This window comes from Homarus americanus, unplaced genomic scaffold (genome assembly GCF_018991925.1).
Source record: "Homarus americanus isolate GMGI-L3 unplaced genomic scaffold, GMGI_Hamer_2.0 scaffold53233, whole genome shotgun sequence".
Lineage (NCBI taxonomy): Eukaryota > Metazoa > Arthropoda > Malacostraca > Decapoda > Nephropidae > Homarus > Homarus americanus.
This window is the reverse complement of record NW_024751660.1, coordinates 6,333,615-6,360,487: the sequence shown is the minus strand read 5'-3', so window position 1 is coordinate 6,360,487 and position 26,873 is coordinate 6,333,615. Positions and strand designations below refer to the sequence as shown.

At 35.8% G+C, this 26,873-nt stretch overlaps 1 protein-coding gene across 5 annotated transcripts in view; it reads right to left on the bottom strand.

Annotated features, from left to right (window-relative positions):
• The window catches only part of LOC121854765 (myotubularin-related protein 13-like), an 81,235-nt gene that overhangs the window by 28,554 nt on the left and 25,808 nt on the right, over positions 1 to 26,873 (bottom strand). For 3 of the 5 annotated variants that reach the window (XM_042349527.1, XM_042349526.1, XM_042349530.1), the window contains exons 12-29: positions 26,610 to 26,782; positions 24,509 to 24,614; positions 23,889 to 24,095; positions 22,694 to 22,807; positions 22,069 to 22,242; positions 20,629 to 20,743; positions 20,352 to 20,517; positions 19,789 to 19,919; positions 19,132 to 19,241; positions 17,636 to 17,831; positions 17,178 to 17,314; positions 16,148 to 16,329; positions 14,714 to 14,740; positions 13,291 to 13,484; positions 9,164 to 9,286; positions 6,176 to 6,425; positions 5,398 to 5,591; positions 4,683 to 4,938 (exon numbers count right to left, since the gene is read on the bottom strand). In XM_042349527.1, the coding sequence (XP_042205461.1) occupies positions 4,683 to 4,938; positions 5,398 to 5,591; positions 6,176 to 6,425; positions 9,164 to 9,286; positions 13,291 to 13,484; positions 14,714 to 14,740; positions 16,148 to 16,329; positions 17,178 to 17,314; positions 17,636 to 17,831; positions 19,132 to 19,241; positions 19,789 to 19,919; positions 20,352 to 20,517; positions 20,629 to 20,743; positions 22,069 to 22,242; positions 22,694 to 22,807; positions 23,889 to 24,095; positions 24,509 to 24,614; positions 26,610 to 26,782 (2,855 nt within the window). The remainder of the gene's footprint in view (positions 1 to 4,682; positions 4,939 to 5,397; positions 5,592 to 6,175; positions 6,426 to 9,163; positions 9,287 to 13,290; positions 13,485 to 14,713; positions 14,741 to 16,147; positions 16,330 to 17,177; positions 17,315 to 17,635; positions 17,832 to 19,131; positions 19,242 to 19,788; positions 19,920 to 20,351; positions 20,518 to 20,628; positions 20,744 to 22,068; positions 22,243 to 22,693; positions 22,808 to 23,888; positions 24,096 to 24,508; positions 24,615 to 26,609; positions 26,783 to 26,873) is intronic. The other 2 variants (XM_042349529.1, XM_042349528.1) reach the window with 2 other exon arrangements.

The window sequence follows — 26,873 nt, the reverse complement described above, 5'->3', positions numbered from 1 at the left end:
AATGTGAAGGTATGCTGAATAAATATGTTAAGTACAAATAAAGATACAATAAATATTGATAATATACGATGTTTCTGATGATTGTTATGAGGAAGCAGCACGTGGCTGAACAGTGTATAATTAAATCTGACCATTTATTTTTCTCCCAATGTTATCCAGATGTATATTTCTTACATCATAGTACAAATAAAAATTGATTGATACGGGTATTACTAAAATCTTGCCTAAGTAGAGTGTAAATAAATCTTTATTTTTCTGCTGCTTAATATTGTTTTTATGAAATATTAATGTCAGATATGAAAATTTTATAAACTTACCAAGATTAAAATGTAGTAAAATGGATCAATTATCATTTTCAAATTTTCTGGAGATTTGAAATTTCTTGGGAATGCAGCTGGAACTAATCACATAGCCAAGGGTTAAGTTAGAGAAATCCATCATCAGAGACTTTAACATGACCAGTGACCAGCAATGTATAAGTGGCCAGCTATTTGAAAAAAAATGACCAGCTCTGTTCACAAGTGACCAAATCTATGCACAAGTGACAAATATGTGCACAAGTGACCAACTCTGTGCACAAAAGACCTGCTCTGTTCACAAATGGCTTGCTCTATACAGTACATAAGTGCCAAGTGTTGTGCACAAAAGATGAAGTATGTGTGGTACAATGCATGAAAATTAACATGTAGCCAACCTTTTCTAGCCTTAAGACTCTGAGCCCAGGTCTTATGAGCTGTAGAAGCAGAACATAATACCTAAACCATGCAGTTCCATCACAGAAACTTTGCAAGGGTATCAGTCATAATGAAGACGACATAAAAATTCTGAACGAAAAAGGTGTGACAGGCCAAATTATAAGAGATTGATATTGAACACTTAAAGCACAAATTGTTTCAGCTTAATTTGAGTCTTCTTTTGAACTATTCAATAAGTAATTGAATAAAACTGAAGGCATACTAATGAACTCGAGATGTGTGGAAGACGTGTTATTTCTATGTAAATACTGTACCACAAAAAACTTCTTGAATGCTCCACAGTGTATTGTCTAAAATTAACTTAATACACAAATCAAACCTGAGAATTAGGGGAGGGGGTTTATTTACAGAAAAAATGAATTAACAGCAACTAAACAATAACGTTGTAGGGAGGCAATGATTTTTATTTAAAGAATAAGAAATAACATATAAAAAAATTACTAAAAAGAAAGTAAAGGGAAGAAATTATGTATTCATGGTGAATCAACAGTCCAGACCTAAGGGTGAGCTGCACTTTGTCTTCCATTCAAAAAATGACCACACTGCTTGGCACTAGATCAAATACATTATCAATTATGTAACAAAAATACTGTATGACTCAACTTGATTGAACATATCTCGTCTAGTTTTAGTAAATTCATTCTGAAGGTGCTCAGACAGCTGGTCAATAATGTGTGGTGACTGAAGATGTAAGCCACTGCTTAATCAAATATATGTTCCAGAATAAATATACAATACAGTATGTCTATGCTTAATATAATATAAACTTAACACTTGATGAAGTAAAGAGTGTAACCTGCCTGTGAATCTAGACTTTTGATTCATTTTGTGTGTGTGTTTGTGTGTGTTAAATTCATATTTTGTGGTAAAACTTGAGTCACTCCCACATATTAAAGCTTTCATTAATTGTAGTAAGAGTGAGGAAGTCTAAGAAAACTAAGTTGTTTGATGAAGAATAAAATATGTTCAAGCAGTCACTATTGATGTGAAACATTGACAGTAGTGCACAGGGTATGATGATGACCATGTGCTAAACACATTCTGCAAAACCTTGCTTTAAAGAATGACATAATGCAGATTCCTTTTAACACCAAACTAAAAATTAAACTGTTTTTATACTGCATAATTGGAGCAAAAATTTTAAACTAAAATTTTATACACAACCAGTGAAAATATTATAATAATGAAATAAAATAAATGTAATTCTAGGAGCAAACATCAAAATGCAAAAATGCAAACAACAATGCAAAATTAAAAGCATCAAGGCACTCACTATGCAAGGTTCTACAGACAGGTTTATCTAATTTCTAACATGCTAAGGCCAAGCTGATTTACACTGCATGCAATAAAGTTAGTGGACTAAGCATTACGGAGTTAACATGTGCCTTTCTTTCACAATAAAAAAAAGAAATAGCAAGAACCTTGTCCAGTCCAGGACATCACAGTAATATCATTAAAAACTAGTATTGCATATTACAGTACAATTTTATGAGTTTAAAATAATCTTCATAAATTAGTTAATTATCTATGTGCTATGTCTCAAACATGATCTATAGTTTTATATCAACCCTTTGTCAATATCTAGTATACTAATGCTTCTTGTGTGCCCACCTCCTCACTTCAGGTGCACCTTTCATCCCATCCTTCCACCTAATGCTTGGTCCCCACCCCCGTCTCTCTCTCCTGCCACTCTTTTCATCAATTCTTTGACTCCCAAACTCTCTTTAAGTTCATACCACCAAATCAAAGCTCAATTAGCTCTGCTTGACAATCTTTCACCTTCAAATCTTCTCATAATTCCTATATTTCTGAGTCTCAGTATCCTATTTACCCCACTAACTGTTATCTGGCACTTCATTTCTTCTGCTTTGAATCTGCACATGGTCCACACTCACAAATAATGTTGACTCGATACATTCTCTACACTTCCCTACTTTTAACACCAGCGACACAACTTTCTCTCCATACCTTTCTCAGTGCACCCTTTATTTTGTATCCCCCCACCACTCCTCCTTTCACTTACTGACACGTCCACTCTTGGATAGCTATAATACTCAACGTCCTCCATTCAAGCTAACCTTTCATTTCTTCTTTAGTATCACAGTAATTTTATTCACATTTACTTTATCCTTTTCCTGGTACATATTCCTTCATATCAATCACTATTAATTTTTGTAACTTTTCTTCCACCAATTTACCCACTACAGCAGCTTCATCTGTAAACAGCAGCTGACCCACCTTTTATTTCAGGTGCATCCCAAATCATAACTAATTAAACCTGCAACCCTCTCCATCAGTCTCACTCTCAACTCCCTTAATGCACAATCCATGGAAATATTAAATAATCAAGTTAATGTAGTATTTTATTATGTATCCTTGGTGAAGTTCTTCCTACTTCCAAATTATTAGGAGTTGATTATAAACTTTAAATTCCTAAATATGTAGGTAAGTCTTTGCTGTAGCTGGCATCATCAAAGAGTTCTTATGTGATGTTGAATAGACATAGTTAACATCTTAACGCTTATTAATGACAGTGCACAGGTTGTAATTAACATTAATGAGAAACTTGCAAGTGATGTTGCATAAACTGGAGTTAATATTTTTAAGAAACTTATAAATAATGTTGCAAAAAGTAAGAGTAGAAGAGAGCAAAGCAGTTCCAAGCAGCACTGTAATGATGTGATGGAAACTATATCTGGTGGATTTATTTCCATTTTTCAATATTATGAGAGTCAATGGAGAGTGATTTTCAAAGGGGTGTCATGATAGCAAATTTTTAAGAAGAGATGAAAAATTTTATGCATCACATCATTGTGAGATAAGAGATTTTGATACAACACAATGCCAATACTCAGTCAGTGCTCTACAAATAAGGTTAGTCTATACATAACTGTTGGTAATATTGATCAAAATTAGTACACGTGCTAACATGACTTTTAAAAATATAAACCAGGAGGAGGATTCTCAAAGTTTCCTATGTTAAGTTTTCCTACGATCTGCAGATATTAGAACACACTTAACTGGATGATTTCAGCTAAAGCAAAAATAAAATGAGAAAAGGCATTAAAATTACATTGATAATCATAAGTTAACACCATCCAATTAGGAGGAAAATTAACATATAGAATCTTTGTGAATTCAAACCCAGCAACACAAAATCTACTGTCATATTACTTCAAAGCAAAGACACACTTAGAAGCTTTAAATACACTGTACAACAACTTGCAACATTATTAGACATAAAACTGTTCAAAACAACATAAAATACTACCTTCATGCACCATGCGATGTACAGCTGTAACAATATCAAGGAACATCACTGGTGGTTTGGTTTGTTAATAATCCTTATTTCATAAAGGGGGTGCAGGGCAATGTTTACTGACAACTGAAGAAAAACAACCAACCACTGTAATCCTGGATAATGTCAGTTTGTTTTCAGTTTCACAAGGCCAGAGCTATACTTTAATAGTTCCTTCCTTAAACTCCTGATAGATCTGACCTTATCTACTCAAGACCATCTAAATATGCAATGCTCAATGACTTCCAAATTCTGAATTACAAGACTGGGAGATTATATTTCTTTTGAATGGAATTAGTAACATGAGGTACATAATTGATCAAATCTAATGACCTATTCTTAACTTTCACAAATATCATATTGATGTAAATACTTGATAAAAAAAGTGAGAAAAATTAAAGAACTTGTGTTATTTAACTTGGATAGCTAGTTTTTGTAATTCAGGTGGTATTAGTTTTTTGTTAGGGAGCTAATATTACACACTTACTCTGTCGCGTTGAGGAGAGAAGCAGATGTGTTATGGCGATACTACTCGAGCATGTATGGGTGCGAGTCCACACATGTCCCATGGGGTTAAACAAGTCCGTATGAATCCACGACTTTGCCATCAAATCCTATAGATAACTTACCGTAATGTGTTCATGGCCTTCGAAAGAGGATTTGTTTTTCTGCCAACTTCAGGTGTGAGTGTTGGGTATGTAGGATGATATGGAGGAACTTCTAGGGTTGCTCCCCCTGCAGCCAGCACCAGGGAGTTTATAGAAAGGGACGAGTCTGTCAGTCGCCAAGAGGAACCATCCCGAAGGACAGACACAGGTGTTGACTGAACCACTGCTGCTAAAAATTTCTCCTGCTCAAGTGAGAATGACACTTCACTTGTGTTGCCTGTGAAGAAATCATTAATATGAATCATGCATGAAATTCCTCATTCAATTTAAAATATCTCATGCTAGCCTCAAGAATCACCAATGGGAATTGATTCTGAAATCCATGTTTATAACAGTGACTAAACTGGAGGATCCAAGTAATTCTACCAGTCATATCTACATAATTATTCCTCAAGCTACTCCCAAAAACAGTAACTGTAGACTAATCAGATGAATAATCAAACCTTTTCCCCATAACCAAAACACTGAAACAAGGGGTTTTTTGGAGGCAATAATCACAAATCAAGTTAGAAAACTGTCAAGTCATATTCACATAAGCAGCATATTCATCTCCAGTACAGTACAGTGTTCAAGGAAACTTCCGAAGATAAAATTTGTGCTTCTCTTGATTTATCCCAGGTTTGTTGAAGCAGCTTAAAGATGAGGTTCAGATAAATAGAAAATGCATATAATTTACCTGTGGTTGTGGGAGGTCCTTTGAGCATACTCATTACACCCTTTCCATGAAAACCAGCACCTCTCAGAAGCAAAGCTTTCGTACGGGTATGTCGCCAGGTGATGACTGGCAAGCGGCTGTGGCGGTAACAGCGAGCAAGGCGGTGAAGGCTCTCATCACCCGTAATGGACGGCACAGAGAGCAGGGCTGGATAGCTATCACAGGGAGAAGGAAAAAAAAGTTAAAATTGTTAAGAAGCTACAAGGCCTTGCAAACCCTGGCATGCTAAATAACACAGGATTTTCCTAGCAATTCCTATATACCTGTATACAGTGTTTCATGTAGATCCACAAGGGAAACGTGGATAAGATAAATCTTGATAAAATACACAGGGAAAAAGGGAAACAATGGAGCACCTTAGCTTTCGTCTTTATTCAAGACATCTTCAGAGGCAACTGAAGATGTCTTGAATAAAGACGAAAGCTAAGGTGCTCCATTGTTTCCCTTTTTCCTGTGTGATTTTATCAAGATATACAGAATAGACATGTATGTTGAGTTCTACTGCATATACTGTACATACTCATTTACCTTTCTAGAATATAAAAATTAAAACTTCTTTTGCCAATCTCTTGGCAAATAATTCTCCTATAGTTTAAGCATAATGCAGGAATCAATATTTCACTTTTTTTTTCACCTTTCCTTCCTCCCCCTCTCCTGCCATGCTACATCAGTATTACTAAATAACAACAAAAATTATCTACTAAAAATCCTATCCTCTGACAGAATAATTAATACCAACCTTCTGCACATCTGGTAACTAGTATTACACGAAGTAATTCTAAAATCAGACTTAATTCTTGATGGAATAGTGGTAGCATTACTTCCAAGATTACCGAGACCAAGACGCATGTAGTCCTTATGGTAGCTGCGTTCAGACAGTTTTTCCAATGTTTTATTATCCACTTCACGGATCCCTACCAATCCTCCTGCAACTGAGAGCTGCCCTGTTGACCCGTTACTCAAGACAGATGCCTCAAGCTCATCTACGACTGTTGAGAAAGAATTATGGTAGATAGAATTTGCAAACATGTTAATTCCTTTAGGGTAAATATGAAAAAAATTCAAAATCTTGATTGATAAGAATTATTAAAACACTGACCCTAGGAAAATCTAGACATAAATACACAAACTGGAAACAAACTATAGGAAAAACAAAACAAAAATTGAAATGTTTCTTTAAAAGTTGGCTTTACAGAAACCAAAAACATCGTCATAAGTTGGAAAGGTATTACGGTACAAATAATTATGTAAATACAACAAGAACTAGCTAATCATTTTCCTTAATAAATTTTGATTAATGTGACATATGAAGCATCATGTGTCACATTTTATATTGATGATACAGCAAAGGAATTATCTTTACCATAACCTCAGTATGAAAGGCCTAGTGCATGACTGCATCTATGTCATAAATTTTACAAAAGAAGAAGACATTTTGAACTCCTAACACCTTATAATGTACAGGGTACAGTGTCTGCAAAAAAAAAATTGAACCTGTCTGTGTAATGACAGGAATTTTTTTTTTTATATTTAAGGCCGGTCACTGGCCAGTAAATAAGATTAAGTTAAAAAATTTCCATCTGTGAATTTGGTCGTGCTTTGGGCTTATGTGCAAGAGATTCCTACAATGTCAGTGTATTTAACTGTATTCAGTGATAGCTGCATCAATTTCTGCCCCATTCTGGTTAAGAAAAAACATGCCCTACCATACTAGTCAGATTTTTTCTCTCAAAATAGTCACCATAGGTCCCAATAGCATGTCCGGTGAAGAAAAGGTTAACATCCTTGCCCGGTTAAGTAAAAAATAGTTCCTCCGAGGGAAATTCAGGATGGGGTACAACAATAATTAAGACTGAACATACGGCACGCAACCTTCACGTCAATTCCCTTTCACCTCAGAAACCGTCTCCTAGGAGGTCCAGAAAGACCTCCAAGGCCACTGACATGCTTATGAGATGAGAAGTGATGAAGAATCTGACAATGTATGCAGCAGAAATGAAGAAAGTCAACCAAATCCTCCTTCAAAGCATGTCAGATTGAATGATTGCAAGAGGAGCTGAACATGCCATCTCAACATGCCACCTAAATAGCGTAAGCTGACGTGGCCTGGGAACTCACCGGACCTAAACCCAATAGAGAATGCATGGAATCAGACGAAACACAAGTGGTCAACAAGGAACACATTATCAGTACTACTTTGTCTGTAAGAGGAAATCAAGCAGACCTGAACAATGGAGATGAGTCATGACTAACTTTACACTCACTGAATCCATGCCAAATCGACTTCAGCAGGTGTTTAAAATCAAAGAGGATCATGAAAAAATATAAAATATGAAACCAAAAGTTTGCCCGTGTTTTAATCACCCTTAACTAATGTTTTTGCTAAAAGTCATTAAAAAGGTTACACATATCAATATTTTTTGCAGACACTGTAGCTACTGGTATGCATTTCAAAACAAAAATTATTTACAAACTTCTCTGCTCTTTAACAATGCTTACTGTTCACATAGGTAAAATAAAGATCCCAAGTGTTAAAGATGTGTCACTAAATGAATTACGAGTAAACAGTACTGTAGTATTATAAAATGTATAAAATTTTGTCAATTACTTTATGGATTCTACAAACTTACAAGTTATTGGCCAATTATGGACACTGCTTACCTAGTCCTATGTTATTATAAATAAACAAGTAAATAACACACTTTGCAAGAATCATACGCTGTACAACAATGAAACATTATATTATGTACTAAACTATAAGGAAATATATAGGTTATGACACACATAAGCACATTATCAACATCAAGATGGGTACTCTCTCTTGAGCACTATATGTCCTGAGAGAGGTAATGAATCAAACTCAACCTTAGTCAAAATTTCTGAGTCAATATTGAGTGATGACTAAAATTTATGAAAAACTTCAGGTAAAGTTTAAACAATTTTTCTTCTTCTGATAAGTTGAATGTACAAGTTTTATTCTGTGCTTGGATTAACACTAAATAAAAGATCATGGAGCCTCCCTCAAGGTCTATAATGCCTGCCTTAAGCTAAGGGTATTTGGGCAATTATCTTAGCATCACCGCACGCTGCCACATACTGAAGCAATTCTAATAGCTTCAATATGCAGAGATCATCAATATCACTCATTATTCAACATACAGGAGTCAATTCACACAACTAAGGAAGCTAAGTAAAGAAACAAAGCACTAATGCTAGTTTTATGCAGTTAAATTATTCCATAATGTACATTACATTCTATTATGATAACCCCAAATGTTCCATTAGAATTAAAAGTGTAGTTTCTTCCCAATCAACATCTCAGTATCAGACTGTATTTACATATAGGTACTTATGAGCCTTGTCAGGCTAATATATAAGGTCTCCAAATTTCCTTTGTGACTTGTGCTAAAGACTCAGTACTCTACACATAAATTACTGAATGACACAACAAACACTCAGCTTATAGTTTACTCTGGTATAAAGCCTCAAATTATAATCAGATTTTCTATTGTTATTTAAACAAAAAAATCCAACCTTAGACTTTAAAGGAAATAGGAAGGAAAACTACCCACAGGGCTGTCTTTCTACTAATTTCATGGCTCTGTACAGTACTGTACTTGTAAAAAATCATAATTTACAACAATTCAGGGTGATCATACAATATCATCTCAATGGAGAACAGAGGACAACATGAATACTAGCAGCACCATTCTCCCGAGCAACTCACTGGGCGAGAGTCTCCCTCCACAGTCCAATTCCTCGGAACTGCGGCTGACGGGCGACGTTACACGCAGCAGCTTACACTGGCCTTTGTTACTTGTACCTAGGAAGCCATATCGAGCACTCGAGCCTTTGTTATCCAAAAACAAAAATTTAACTTAAAATATCAGCTCCTGTTTTACATATTCAATACTCCAGCACTTTAAAGAGGGGAAATAAAAAAGGCTCATTTCTTTGGAAGAGATTAAAGAGGATGTTTACAGCAGTATGCTGACTATACTACACACCATTAGCTTAACAGTTAATGAAAGAGTAACAAAAGCTTTTAAATATAGTGTACTGTAATTCTATTAATAAAGTACAGGAAAGCTTCCCTGTGAGACAGAATATGACTGGAGATTAGAAATGTATGTAAAGAACATGACCATAATGACATAAGTGAAACTAATAGAAAGATGAAAGCATACTTGGTGATTTATAAAACAGTTTAAAATTAAAAAATATGGACAACCAATATTCTTAGACATAACAACAAAGCTGTAAGCACTAAGCATACAGTACTCGGTAAAATTAAATTTTAGATTAAATCTGACCAACCAAAATTTTCAGATATACCAGTAACAACAATCAGTGTTACTATACAAAAAAATGCTATAAACACTATTACTGTACACTGAAGTTATTAGAAAAGTAAGATTAAAAAACAGGAGGTAATGGTGATTTATGTTCTCTGCTGGATATACACTATAGCCTTGATATAATATATTACTAACTCTGAAGGAATTCATTAACAGTACTATGAGTCTACACAACCATACAGTACCATAGCCTATATCATAAGATCTTTTATGAAACCCAATGGAAAAGAAAGCAGCGAGTCTCCTGACAGGTGTGCCTCTGCTTCCTCCCTTAAACATGTGATTAATTAACTCCTTGTCATTACCTTATCCCAACATCTCAATGGTACTCTGAGTGATTGAGGAGAAAAATATAAGAGAATAAATGACTAACTGACTGTTTGTTTGGTGTTATCCCTAAGAGTACACCAACTTCCCCCCTGAAGCATATTGCCTCTTCTAACCCTTTAAGGTCTGGATAAATACCAAGTTTCAAATTCAATATCATCTAACCTACACTATTAAATCAATTTGTTATCATTCCCCACACCTACTTTTTGCACCACGAGATGGATCATGGATAACAGAGGCCTCAAGAAATGAATGAAATGTTAAGGGAAAACACAACAAGAACAGTACATTACAAAAAAGAAATAATAAAGAACCGAAACAATTAGAAATAAGAGAACAAGAAAGGGAGCCTATACTGTACTATTTTACCCCTACCACTACCTCATGCTCCCTGAACCCCTGCAGTGAGAGAATAGCTACATGTAACATCTACCCCAAACATTCCATGCAATGACTTGTTAAAAATAAGACAAAAAATACAAAATGAAACCAGACCAAAAATATAACATCATTTCAAACCAGGTTGGACTTAATGATGCTCAGAGATGAAGTGGAATACTCTCTATTTTTCTCTAGCTTCCCTTTGAGTGTCTTCTTGTGCAGCTGTGTCAGGTTACCAAATTTGTTTCCTTGCAAGTGTGTCAAATATCAAGTAAACTACACAAATAAATGATAGAAAACCTTCACACGCTCTACTGGCTGTAGGAGATTTTACACACACCAAAAGTTTTTCGGATAAAAAGAACAGTTAAATCTACTAAACACAAATACTCATGATAGTTCAATATGGGTAATGGCTTTACATAATAAGTCCTGGGTTGTGGGAAGACAAACATGTAACCATATAGTATTATACAAAGTCAGCCAGATACCTTTGCCATTTACTACAGAATCAAAAGAACAAATCTTTATCAATTAAAAACACGCACGCACATATGCGCACACACCAACACATACATGCATGCACGCATGCACACACACATGCATGCACGTACGTACACACACATGCACGTACGCACACACACACACCTAACCTAACCTATTCTGTATATTTTCAGCCACAGGCTGCAACTCTATTAATAAACTGTTTATTATTATTATTATTATTATTATTATTATTATTATTATTATTATTATTATTATTACAAGCACGCACGCACACAAACAAACACACCAAGTTTCAAATCAATTTACCAGACTGTTGTGGAGACATAGAGGGCTTTTGAATAACAGATAAATGACCAACTATGCCAGTGTCTGTCAGCTATGCAATAACAAGAACATCTATTTCTAGAGACAAGTCTTTACCTGCTACCTTACAGGATGACAGAACCAAATACAAACACAGATACTCTTCATATGCTGCTATCCATTCATTCTTACAACTGCAATATCCCCATAAACAACAACATGGTCTCCTATCATTACTTACAGTACACCACTACTACCTGGATGTCCTTCCATCTTCTTTCCCAAGACATCCACTAACATATATCTATCAGAAATACCACACATCTTCCATTCCTTCTTCATCAAAGTTAAAATTAATTTCTCATGTTTTACTTCTCTGCTTATTTACATAAATTTATTTTACTCACATTCATTATCCTCCTAGTACATATTCTACCAAACTTATTCGACATTTTAAACGTTTCTTCTGAATCACCCACCAAGGCAGTGACATTATCAAACACAATCGCCTTAACACCCATTTTGCATCCCTTATTCCTATCTACCAAATTTGCTTTCCTCTCCATTACTCTTGCCTTCACCTCTCTTAGTAGTCCATCCAGTAATAATGATCAAGCATGGTAATGCTACACATCCTTGGCACCAAGCAAGTAGCCAGAAATTTGTCCTGGGGAATGTGGGATGGGTTTCAAATGGTGACTAAGGTTACCGTGAGTAGCAAAAGCTTTTTATCAATGGGTACACCCTAGTGATGGCTCTGGTGGGGGTTCATTGGGCAACAATTAAGTTTCTGGGGAGTGGATGAGTGGTGCTTCCCCAACAGATCACACCTCTTCTTTTCCCCACGTAATTATTTTTCTCTCTTGATCATGGGCTGCGGCACATTCCCACTTACGTTTAGAACAAGTATATCTTTTCTCAACACAATTACATGCTTCCTTCTCCCACAACATTTTCATATTTATCCCATATACCCTGTATATTCCATACCTCCCATTTTACTTTTTTATCAGCTATCAAATTTTTCTGATACATGTTAATGTTAAAAACAAATTCTAACCCATCTTTAACAACTCTCTCAACACTGGCTCCATTAAACACTTACTCTGGTATTCTCAACAGACTTATTCCCATATAAGTCCATTTCTTTTGTTCATTTTGGGTTTTTTTTTTTCTGCCTATTCAGTTCCATCACAAAGAGTTTCATGTTCTTTATAAAATTCAGTGACAATATTCCCTGCAGAGCTGTTCCAAGCTAAAGAGCAGTTGGGTATTGAGAGTACAGTATTGGCAAAGTTCTGTGGAGTCCTGATGATGACGCCTTCATCAGTTAGCTCTACGAGTACCAAGCCCAATTCAACGACTGAGTGACTTGCTCACTGAGAGAACTTTGGACCAACCAGTGGTGGCACAGCTTAAAATAAAATTCCTTTCCTTTTCTAGAAGACAATAATTCTAAAGAAGCACATCCCTTAATTATTAAAATTATTTATTGTGATATTCCTACTAAAAGAACACCTCTGGAAATTAGAACAAGAGGATAAACTTAAGGATCATATTTTGGACAGGTTGATTAATTCATTGTAACTAGCTCCTGTATATACAAAAAAAAAAGTCGAACAGTATATAATTATGAGCACTGTTGAGAACTTCAAAAATCAAGCCAACATTAAGTGAAAACTTTCATTCACATCAGAAGAGGATTCTAATGGGCACGAAATTTTAATGGTATAATTTTCTGTATCTTATTGTAGGTTTAATTTTCAAAGTTGACATTCACATTCTATGTACAATATGTTAAGTGCTGCTGGTATGCTAAATAGATAATTATTTTGGATAGAGTACATATGGCATAAACCATATGAATGAAAATCCCAAGGAAAGTCACTGATGTTAGTTAAGTAATGTAAATTTAATATGGTAAACATTGCTGATAATGTTTGGCAATTTTTTTATACAAAACTGGCAAACTTACTTGACAAATCATCATCATGAGGCAAATCTTCATTGCTCAAGTCCATGTTGGCCATCTGGGCTAGACTCATGCGTCCAGGCGATGTCATTGACTTGTTATTACTGGGAAAAACATACTTGTGCCGCTTGCCTCCCTTATTTGGCTTTAGACCCGCAGCCTTGGCAGTTTTCAGTAGAGTTTTCTTGGCAAAACCTCTGTAAGAAAAACAAATACTACACTGCTTTTGATCTCCATGGAAAACTCTCATTAAAATCTATAAATCAAAACTAATTATGTGATACAAAAGAGAATTTTTCCAGCAAATTAGGCTCTAGTCGTGAACAGATGTCCTTGTTGATACCAAGATGCACATATACAGTACTTGTTTGAGACTAGTACAAATGAAATAAGTTCCAATCCAGTTGCAATGGCTGTTAAAAAATAACAGCAAGCCAACAGGTACACCTAGATTAACCCTTAACTAATGTGCATGATTCAAACTCCACTTACATACCCAAATCTCAATTTTGTTTTTCAATAATGAAATGCACCATCTTCTCTCCAATCATAAAACCAAAGACTGAACTTGGAAACTGTAGTTTACAAGCAAGAGAAATCAATAACCCTTAGAAGAGCTGCTTCATCCATTGAGGTTATCTACATTATAAGACATGGATTGAATTGATAAATTCAGCTCCTTGTCGGATTTATTAGTGGTTAGCAGAGGTAGAACCTCTACCAGTACTTCAAAATTAATACAAGTCAAATGGTCACTGCAACAAATTCCCATCACCCATCAGTTGCCCTAAATCCTCCATTTGTAAATGTGGGTCTCTAAAATTCAATCCTTTCATTCTTTCCTTACAATATGGACCTGTCAAGGAGAGATACTTCCCCTTAGCCATGAAAATGGAATTTCTATGTTCATTCCTTGGTTTTATGACCAAGAGTCATTATCAAGTGACTTGTGAGATTCCAAATCAGCTAGAAAATAAACTAAGCTGGGAAGTATACTATAATTAAATAAGACTAGCTCAAAGTTCATAGGAGATTATGGTATTCACATATGCTATAATGTCATGAATCCAAACAGAATCAACAAGGTGAAAGCCTGGAAGTATCAAATATATATTCTCATGACTTGAATGGTAAGCTGGAGAGTAAAAGAATACCTGCATGTACAGGGAAACAATCCATGAACCCCTCATAAGACATGTTAGTTAGTAAATAAGGTACAACTATCAGCAATGAAAAAGATTTAGTAAATTCTTTGAGAGCAGAGAACCTGGCAAAGTAATGAGTTCAACTTAGAGGAATAGATAAGGATAAGGATTTATGATTCTCCTCAGAGATAATTAAGAAATGGTTGAAAATTTAATATTTTAAACAGTAAAGAACGATCCACTGATCCTGGTCATAGAACCAGAGGGGTTCAGATACTCACACATTATCAAACCTCATTGTACGGGATCTGCAAAGGGAAATCCGTATCCAACATCAACACAAAGTGATACCGGTCAACTCCCAAGATGTGCCTCCTCTCACCCCTTAATAGTTAAAGAACACTGAGGTTTCTTTATCTACAGTAAATTAATATAAACATCACCATATGAGTACAGCACAGCTTTAAGTGAAGCATAACAATATTAAGGGAGAATGGAGGAATTTAAACTACTGTAACCTTAAATATTAGTAAAAAAATAAATAAAAATATGCAAACCAAAATATTTTGATGTGAGCAACAAAGAAACAGAAAAATCCACTGTAAATGAATAAATAGGTGGTAGTGAAACACATAATTAATGAAGCTCAGATGTGAACCTGTTTCACACTTCTTGACAGGGCACTATCCTAGGCTAAAATAAACAGAAAGCAAATATTACTTATTAAAATATTGAGGAATACTGGAATATTAACTGAATGTAGACTCACAGCATACAGTAAGAAAACAGGTCATAGGGGTGTACTAGAAGATCTTGAGATCTCACACGTCACTTGTCAAATAACACATTGGCCATTAAAACAAGATACTGTATTTGAAAGTACTAGCCATTTTGGAGTTTTCTGATGGGAATTCTTGAGAATCATGATTACTGAGAATAAAAAATATATTGGAAAACTTAGGCAAACAAATTTAAAAATAAAAGAAAAAGAATGTGAAGAGAGCATCAATGGTTGGAAAAAGAAACAAATTACAGGTAAAATGTTGAGAAATGGAACTACTGTAGATGGTGGAATGTGGCCAGTGACAACATGTCGCACATGGATAATGTTTTTGCTTTTTTCCAAAGGATAAAAAGCCTAGAAAAGGTGATGAAAATTTTAAACCGAATTTGACAAAAGAATGACAAAGGTAATTGCTGGGAAGTGTAGAATATAGTACAGTGCTGTATCCAAGAGGAATGAACTTGGTATGGCACATTTTGGTAAATCCCATAAAATACAAGAAGGAACTCCATAATAGTACCATCCTTCTTACCTTAACAGTGACACATGGGCTTGGAATGATAAAGAAAGCTCCAAAATTCCAGGTGGAGAAATAAGTTACCCGTGGGCTGCATTTAGGCTTCTCAGAATGGAAGTGGTGAGCATTAGTGATGTGTATGGGTAGTTTTGAATGGCAAGAGTGTAAACTATGGAGTCTTGAAATGAGTGATGAGAGGTCCTCTGAGATGATAAAGACATGTAAGAAAGAAGTTAAAGAATAGGATGATAAAGATGGTGTACAGTATAAATGTAAAGGAGAAATGTGGAATTAAAAACAACTAAGAAAATAAAATGTCTGTAGTTATAGGACATCCTAGAGGCTCTTCTGTAGTAGCCACATCCCTCAGAGGGGAACTTACAGGGGTACAATATATCAAGAAGTAATACCTACCTAAGTGTACCATAACCAGTCTTGTCTTTCTGTTGTCTACTGGGTGTCTGAGGTATATGACTCTGGCCCACAAAAGCAAACAGGTGGTTGATGGTTGGTGGGTGCCGTAAACGACTGATTAATTTCCGCATTGTTTCAATACTCTCTTGTGGAACTTCCTCGTCAAATGCCACTTTAATGAGCTGGAAAGAAAGAAGTGAATTATATTTGTGATTTGCCATTTTCAGACAGGATAGCACTTCTTTAACTGACAAAAATATTCTCTATGGGAAGATCGCCATTCTGAACACAACAGTCCTCTTTTCTTATATAAAATCCTCAATTTCTTATCTGTAATAATAAAAGACTTACACCTTCCTTAATTCAGAAGACCAAAAAAAGGGACAAATCTTGAGAGATGAATATCTATCTGTCTCTTACGTAATAATGATCATAAAATCCTGAAGCTGTAATTATTCTCTAAAATAATCAAAACTTCCATGCCCAAAGTACAAGCAGATTCAGCAATTTTTTACACATATGAAGCCTTTCATGCCTTGATGTTCATCCCCCGTTTCTTAGCATTCAGCAGCTGATGGGTTATTCCACCTTCTTGGAATCATTTTCCTGCTGAACCTGTGCAGGTTGAATTGGTGAGTGACAAGGTATATTCACACCATTAGGTAATACATACTGCACCTCAAGGGCTCTAACCTGCTCTGAGATTCTTTGCAGATTTAACTTGGGGAGGCATGGGTCCAGTTACTATGTTGCACTATGAAGATACACTTCAATAGTCTTGCCATTTCCACTGCCAAGATCTATTTTCTTATTTACTTATCTATGTCCTATTGAAGTTTCTTACTATGAAAAGTGTAATAGGTTATTAGTATACCCTTTGAACATTTAAGTGATTAACTGTACAAACCAGTGGCTTGAAATTTAATTTTTATGCCACAATCTTCAAGACACCATAAAATTTCTTCGGTGTACTACTTTTTTACTTTCTCTCATAATGAAGATTAAACTGTAAGGTGAAAAAGTTACATACCTGGAAGGTGTTGGATCGTATCTGGAGGCCTTCATTAAGCCATTGATCCATGGGGCCGGGATGTTGATTAGCTGGCACTCGCTTTTCTCTTGTAATGGATGACACAGGCATAGAGCGCACAACTACTTGTTCACACGCTATGTGAAGGGAAAACAATTATATATAGTGGATAACTAGCAATATGAAGGGCATTAGAAAAGTTCTACAAATCTGGTATATACAAAAAAAATATGAATTTCTGAACTTTATTTGTCAATGTTATTACCCCCGACCTCAAAACAGGTTAGTCCATTTGTTCTCTTAACTAGCAGTACTCTGATTAAAGAACTCTTTATGCTGCTCCACTTAATAGTTGCAGACTATAAGAAATCACTGTCTTAAACCATATACCCCATATAATTATTTTATTACACAAAATTATTATATAGAAATTACATAATTCAGTTCAGACAACTCACCGTAAGGATCAGTGGGGAGACCCTTGAAAATGAGTCTGTAATTGGTGAGGAACAGCGCTCCTTCAGCAGGTAGCAACATAGGACCACCAACATGACCCCCGGTAGATTCCTCTCGGCCATCCGGCAACAAGTAAACCCGCAGGCCCTCATACATTACTTCTTCTCCAGGTATAAGTGATGGCAACAAGATCTTAGGCTGAAAGTACAAAAACAGGTTAATACTCACAAACATGTGGCCAAACAGGCAGCTAATGATGAAAATTAAATAAATAAGGTTTATCCTGTATATATAAAAACAAACAAAAAATGCTCAATATCATGATATTTGGTTCCTGTCATGACAAACCACCGATTTGAAACCTCTAAGTGTATATGAAGAAGGTTAAACAAAATGCATGATAATGTCACAATTTAAAAAAAAAGTAAGTTTTTGTATCAAGATCCACGACAAAGGTATAAAAACTCGACTCAAAAACATTTCACAATAGAAAAAAAGCATTACACATAAACCACAGACACCCCATACCAATCTTCTCACTTCTGACAAACAAAAAACTCACCATCACTATAGAAACATGAACAGTTATAAGATATATCCACCATGTGATAATACTATTTGAATATTCGGAAAGAGAAGGATATTTTCCTAAAATTCTTTTGTCTGTAAAAATAACTACAGACATGATCAAAATGAATATCTGATTATTTTTAAAGGAAGTATTCACACTACAGTAATACACACAATATCTACTGAGTGCAGAAAATGTTCACCCTCACAAGATTTCTCCCACAATGCAATATCCAAAAGCAATATCCACAATCAAAATCTTATCCACAAAATACTCGAAAACAGGAAAAAGGAAAGTTAGTTTGGAAAAATTCCCAACAAGGTACAACATCTCATGAATCCTGAACCATAATCACAATACTGTGCTGTAGAGTATTACAAAGGCTTGAAAAGAATTAAAAGACTCTGGACAATAACATGAATATCCAGACAACTTTTGACGTCACACCCTTGGATGTAGCCCTGAAGGAGATAATAGTCACTCTTACAACTCACCTGACCATAAACTATTTCTGTGTACCTTGGGTCAGGTTTGTAAGTACCATCTACACTCTGTCTATATGCATCACGTCTGATGTATATAATCGACTAAGGAATGAAGATCAAAGGCATTGTGTTAACATGCATTCTTCACTAAGTATAATGCTACATTACTGTTACATAAAGAAGTAACAAAACAATATCTACAGTACTTTATAAAATTTATCATAAAATTTGTAGTAAATACAAAAACGAAAATTATCAAAAGTTTATTTAAGTTACCATATTAATGAAGTCCAAAATATACTAGACTCAATCTTAGTTGAGGTTTTAGGCAGAAGTTATATATAAAAACCATTAAATGTTACAATCAACTCCCTATACTGTAGTTCTTTCCTTTCCCAATAAACTCACTCAAGAATATCAAGCACATCAATATTTCACCAACCTTCTGTATTGGTGGCAAGCGCTTTGACTCTTTGTACACCGCATCCAACATCTCCACATGCATAGCGACCACCCCTGGGATCATCTGATGCAGCGACTTTATGTGTTCCTCTGTCAATGCACCAATATGATCATTAATTAACAAAAGTACAGTTAAGTTCATAATGAGAAAAACATCCTACCCAGTATAAGGGTTTAACTTTCTCCTTTCAGTTGCTTGATTCAGTAAGTAAAGGACAGAATCACAATTTAGAGATGCTGCTAAATTAAGAAATAGGCAACATAAATTTCACAGGGCACAATCAGTTACTATTTTCCTATATCTGAGTGCTGTTAGACATAAAATTAACTTTATATACACTTACAGAGAATATTGTCCATTAAAGAAAAAAAAAAAGATAATATTTGTATTACAGCGACCTCAAATTAGCATCTTGTAAACCCCATAAAGACCAAATTTAGTAGGGTTCATTTAATTTGAATGCAAAAACTTTTAAAATAAATTTGTTGTAATGCGCTTGGTAGAACTTTACTTTCTTGAGGAAACCAACATCTGCAGGTTACTGGATAAATGGATGGACAACATTACTACTATACCTGCCTGAACTTCTTCAAACAGACACTCAACATATAAAAGAGATGCCAAAACATTCCTCACCTGTAACACTTCCTTCCGTACATACTTTGTCAACAAATCTGGAAACAAAACGCACAACACTTGCTTCCCTGTCACTCTGCTCTTGGTCCTCAAATCCTGACTCAGCATCTAGACTATCACTTTCTGCCATACTGTAAAGAGGAAAGATATTTAACATCAATATGACATGTACACTGGATATTTTCACTCGGGAGAACAGTTGAAAGCTCAGTCAAATTGAGGGACTGTATACTTCAAAGGTTTTAGAGATTTGAAGTGATTAGCTAAATATATCTATTGGTATAGTTTTCTAATTACAGTACCACTCAAATATATGGTCATAAGCCCATAAATTGTCTTGTTGCCATCTGCAATGATCTGATAAAATGCCAAGAGACTCTTAAAATTAAATAGAAAATAGAAACAGCACCAATAAATGTTAATAAGCACAAGCTGTAAATAATAATACTTTATATTTCCAAATACAAGAAAATGTTGCAGGAGAGAAATACTTAATATCTCATCAACAATTAAAATGCATAAACGGACAAGAAAACGTAATCCATTGATAAAACGCAGCTTACCTGTTTGTTATGCTGTTACTGGCATTGTCTCGATCATTGTAGGTTCTTCTATGGACAGCTGCATTTACATCCAGAGGTATTCGAAGGAACACCATTCTATTTGCATAGTGGATAGCTTGTGAGTATAACGTAGATTCCTCTTGTTCAACTAATTCTCGTTGTCTTTCTGAAAACAGAGTGTTTGCCAATTAAGCAAAGAAATATGAAAGCAATTTCTGTGTATATACAGTAAGTATTCAATAAATGTGCAAGGGAAATTTACATGATAATGACTCACTTAGTTCTATATTAATCCAAAGCCTCATCTGTTCTGCTGCGATCTCCAGTGCTGACGGTTCATGAGGTCTCAGGTACGATAGTCTTCCTTCTTTCCAAGAACCTGTATCTGAGGGCTGGTAAACACAGGAATAAGTGCCATCATCTCGGATAAATCAAAATGAAAATTAAATAAGGGCAATTTTCAAGTAAAACAAGCAGGAAACATGTTGATATTCCAGTAAAACAACCTGGTAAAGAAGCCGACTGTCAAGTTGTTCTGGACATGGTGACTTTCTGGTAAACGGTCAAGCAACATATTACACTAGTTTCCAATAAAGTGATCTTTTGGTAGTTTTATACAATGTAGCAACATGCAAGGCAACTTAAGACATCAGCTCTCCTCTTGTTGCTTAAAATAAGTCTTATATCCTTCATCATCTAATCACGGGTTATGCACAGTGACCCAGGACTTCTGCAGTGCCTCAATCTTTCTCACATGACCCACTAAATTGACTCATCAGATACATCAACAAAACTCACACTTCCACCTCTATCTATCTACCTATATCTTATCTATCATTTTTACTCCCACTTTTTTTATGAGGTAACTAAAGTGAAGAGAAACCATCAAGAAAGGGAGAGAGTAGTACAAGTGTAGACTTTAACAGGAAAGGTATTCAACCACAGGAATAAAAATGCCCGAGATCTAAATTTATTTATATCTACTTTTATTTTCAGGTATATACTTCTCCACTAAGCATCATCTCTCGTCACACTATTCCATTATAAGACTTGAAAAAACTTTGTCTGGCTCACACCATCACCTCTTATGATGTCTACCCCTCCACCTCTGATCTCCCTTCCACTATGCAGGTATCACTACAGTACATGTCAACTTCAAACACATACAATTCTTTAAAAGCTCTAAAAGGGTTCTACTGAATATCAAATACTCTACTCATTCATATTATAGAATGTTCACAAATTATTCAACCCTTTTTAAAAGATAATAACTTCAAAACATCATAGTTAGAACATGCAAGTTGTATTATACTCTACTTGATCAACAACTCAGAAGTTTCTTCCCTTTGTCCACATGCACACTGTCAGTTGTTCAGTTATTTGTTAGCCTATTAATTTTTAAAATAGGTCAGATGACTTATGGCCACCTTGTATTTTGATATATTTTCCCCACACATTTCTAAGGATCTTCTCCCTATATTTATTTCTCACATCTTCAAACCCTTACCAAATCAATTCTCTTTCATTTCTATAATACATTAAGTTAATATTTTTTACTGTTCTGATCTATTCAAATATTTACATAAACTTTTACTTAAAACTTAATATTCCACAACAAATGCAATACTAAGATTGGATGACCTAATTATTGAAAATCATTATATATTCCATTCAAAATAATGAAGATAAGAAGATAATTAATTTTTTCCTATCTTACATCTCTTGGGTTGACAGGACTAAGTGATGACTCCTTTATACAGGATGAGTCAGAGGAGATGGAGGTCCTGCTAGGTTGCTGTGACCGATCTTGATAGAGAGACTTGATTTCTTTCTGGACATCCTGGTAAAATGATGCTTCCCAAAACTGCTGGTTACCCCAGACACTGTGATCCTATGATAGGGGTAATATTAAACATCATTACACACAGCATTTACATGGTGCACACACACTAGCAAATATCTTATTGAGGCAACAAGAATATAAGGAGACTTTACTACCCAATTTCCAGTATGAATAAGAGCCCTCAATGATATGGCTAATCCCCTGACCAAGATAAAGAGCAATAACTACAGCCATGACTACAACCCTCATATATTTTGGACCTGGAAGATACAAGAACACCTAAGGTTGTATTTAGAAAACAATAAAACAAGAAACTTTCCATGAATCATAAATGCAATAAAACATGAAAATATTTTTGTTAAAGCTAAGGTGCTTGACAAGAGAAACAACCAGAACATCTGCTTTCATAACCAATGTCAGTCTGAATTTTAAGTAAAACATTATCTTTGAAGAAATGTACAACAATAATAAGGTAATAATACAATAAAGTTGCACTAACCTGTATGCAAGTGTATGCAAACTGGATCACTCCCGTGCATAACTTGCGGCAAAAGGCAGTGGAGAGAGGAAGAAGAGCCGCAGCTACGCCATGTTCATCGACTGGGGAATCATCCTGAAGGCCACAGTAATCTACTAGTATATTACACACATCTCTCAGTGCACTTATAGCAAGAGGTGCACACTGGCCTAAAAAAATTCAATACATTTCTATTCCAATTCAGGTAATGAATCATCTTAACCCCTTCACTATGGGAATGCCACTTTTAATATTTGATTTGGCTAACACCAAACGATTTTATTCAACTCAGAAGGGAAGGAATACACAAGGACTTAATGGCAATGTTGCCATATTGGGATTACTGTACCTATAGTTTATACTTAAATCTGAATATATATTTATAAATTTGATTGAAGGGCAGTATCTAAGTCTCAAGAAAAAATTGACCAAGAATCAGTAACAAGAAAATTTAGTACAGGCTGGTCAAAAAGTTCTATCGATCAGGACTAGGATTCAAATAAGTAATTATTGCAGCTAAAAAATATTGGATGCTGACCATTTTCCCCACAAGTATGAATAAACCCAACAACAATACACAAACATCTCCTGAAGCATTACACTGTATACTGAGGAGGCTCTGTTTATACCTGTGCCTGTATTGTGGGAAAGAATGACCTCGGTTGCATTCGGATTGTTGTACTAAATTAGAATTTTTACCGAAAGGGACCAAAGTGGACAAAGTTCGGATACCTGGAAGATGTGGATAGTTGGAATTCGGATAAAAGGAATTGCCCTGCAGATAGAAAATGATAATAGAAATAACTTTCATGAGTTTCTTTCACATTTTGTTTAGCACAAATATATTTGCACTTTCCCAAGTGGGAGTGCTCACAAGGGAAAGTAACTTCAAACACTTTTAAGGATGTCACCCATAAAGACAAAAAACATGAGGATTCTTTGAGTCCTGACCCTGTTATATAACCCCAAGCCAACCTATTAACTAAACTATATCAAAAGTGACTTAATTCTGTGTGAAAAAAGAATCGGGTTCCTTCAGAAACAGCTTTATAATCAATTTAATATTTATTGTATCTTATTTGTCTCTTCTAGTTATACCAAATATCAAAATCTTCCATGTGCTTCTTTACCCCAATTTCCATTTTACACCAAAGACAACATTCTCTTCATCACTCACCTGCAGCGCACAATTCATGAGACGAACAACCAGGTCAAACTGCTGGTGTTCGAGCACAGCCTTGTTGCCCAGTACATGGTGACTCAGCTCAGTGCACAGGGCTAGACGTGCAGCTTTACTCTTTAGAGCCCGTAAGACAGCAGGGAAAGTTTTTCTTGCATCACTGATTTTGTTTTCAAATATGCAGTTTACACAATTTCTCATTACCTGTAAATCATATAATCCAATGAGTTTCTGGAAACCAATATAACTTAAAAGTTCCTTTATTGAAAACAGATATCCAAAAGTGTCTTTAGGCACAGATTTCTCACTTTACCAATATCATGAATATTACAACTTCTACAAATAAATACAAAACTTATGAAGAGTAATAAAAGAACTGGAGAAAAAAATATGAGAATTATCTGACAAACATCCTGTATATTGTTCCCAACATTTGTATGATGATGATCCCCCCCCCCCGGCCAAAGGGCGGAACCCGTGCCTCTGGAGAAGAGAGTCCAGAGCAGTAGTTAATGAGCAAAACATCCCTTTTAAGAATTAATTTTTTTGCAAGTGATCTTCCATGAAAATACTGAAACTAAGGAGCACTGCATACATCTTTAATTTATAAAACTCACTTCTAATCTTCTTGCTGAACTAGATACCAGGCCTCTACCAGACTGGAGACTAGAGATGTGGGGGCCCATGGGCACAATTCTGGGCTGACCAGCTTTCTGTGGGATCCTGGAAATAAAATAAGAATTTTTTTTTCAAAACACCACTAAATACTGTATCTCTACTGCAATTCAGAATTTAAAAAATCCACCATCACGTACTAAACATCTCTTGCTGAGCACCTTTGAGATGGAGAAGGGGCCATCCTTTTGCTGGCACTCGGCCAGAAAAACGACTCGAGTCCCCATGACTAGGACACTCTACCATCAAATATCACAGACAGTGGCACCAGGCAGTCATCACAATAGGGCTGTGGTCCTCTGGCCTTAAGGAAACTGTGGGTGAGGTCAGTGTGTCCTACACGTAGTTGGGTAAAGGCAGTCTCATAGCAGTGGGGCATCTAAGGATCTTCCCAAGGACAAATTTTTTGGGTAATCTCTCGCAACTTTAAAAACGAATCAATTGTCCAATTGTAGCTGCCAAGCGGCTTGGATGGCTGACCTACTGCAGGGGAAAAAACTCTCTGTGAGGGAGGGAGCATAAAGGAGCATGGCGACAGGCAGCGGACTTGGCCACCTCGTCAGCCCTCTTAATACCTTGCACAGACAGACAGAAATCCACATTATGGCCCTGCCGACAGAGGATCACTAGCCAGTTAAAAATATCTAAAACTAGAAGGTAGATGGAATTGAAAGATTCTAGAGAAGACAGTGCTGTTGCAGAATCATTAAAATTAGTAAAACTCCCAGCCTTATAGGTACTGATTTCTTTTAAGGGCTAGGCATATAGGAGAGAACTCTGTAGCAGAAATATATACAAAGGTGGGAAGTCTCCCACTGCGGCTAAAATCAGGGAAGATAGCTCCAAACCCAACAACAGCATTGGATTTTGAGCCATCTGTATAAACAAGCACTGAGCCATCATGCCAAGTTGCATGTTCCTGGAAATACATCCTGGCCATCACTTCATTAACATCAGCCTTGCTCCCGGGCATGTAACGACAAAAGTGTACCTTCAGTAGGCACCTTCACTGGGGTGACCAGAAGTTGAGGAAGTATTAATCTGTCAACCAGCTCCTGAACACAAAAGCCAAAGGATCAGGGAATGTGTGGGTGAAGGGTAAATCTATGGTCCATGGACCTATCAGATAATTATGGCCTCCCATGTTGGAGATTTAGATAGACACTGTACTTGGTACCAGCAGCGAGCCATTTGGGACGGCCAATGCATATCCAGTGGTGGTATGATATTTAGCCTGGCTGGTGTGGCTCAAGAGTACAGCTCACATCCATATGCCAGTTTTGACCCCATGATACCATAGTAAAGTCTTAAGAGAGTCTTACAATTGGCAACCCAGAACGTGTGGGATAAGACCCTCAGAAGGCTGAGGAATTGTAAGTATAACATTTTAAGTGACCTAAGGTTGGGAATCCAGGTCATTCATATATCTAACACCAGGTCCAAGAATTAAGTCTCTTCAACCACAGGAATGTGGGCACCATATATAATGTTAAGTCAGGGTGCAGACCCTGGAGCAGGCAGAAATGTATGGCTATGGTCTTTGAAGTTGAGAACCTTAAGCCACACTCTGCCTATAAGGGACACCCAATTCACTGCAAATTGAAGTTGTCGCTGAGCAGCACATAGATGGAATGACGAAAAACTAATAGTTGTGTATCAAATATTAAAAATGGGAGAGTGAATAGGAGCATTTACTCCCCTAGGAACCATATAAAACATTGCAACTTATAGAGAGCTTATTCCAAATGCTTACTTCACCACTTCAGGAATTCCACTAATGCTACATCTACCCTTTTATGCCTACAGTACTTTCAGGTATAATTTTTTATTTTTGTTTTCAAAATCAAGAGAATTATCATAATAATCAGTGCACACTATTTCTGTTCCCTGTGTATTTATGACTTTTACATCTCCAGTATTTGCTCGTGTTCTGCAGTACTTAAGTTAAATCTACAATGTAAAAAAATAAATAAATAAAAAAGTAGAAATTTCTGAGTTTCCGAATTGCATCATCTTAGTATCTAATAACTAACAAATACTCACTTCACTTTCTTAGCTGTGCCTTCATCAATGATGCTCTGAACCTTCTGGGCATCTATGTGTGGGAAGACAGGTTGATGGATACGAGTAAATGAGCCCTCAGTGGGTTTTGGAATCTTTGCAACAAAAGGCTGTGGGTTAGGGTTCTCATTGCTATACAGTTGCTGAGCAAGTTCCTGCAAAAGGATAAGAACAGGTTAAGGCGTCATCTTCAAGTCATTCACCACTTGGTAATTATTGAATTTGTGCATTACACCTAAACTTTTA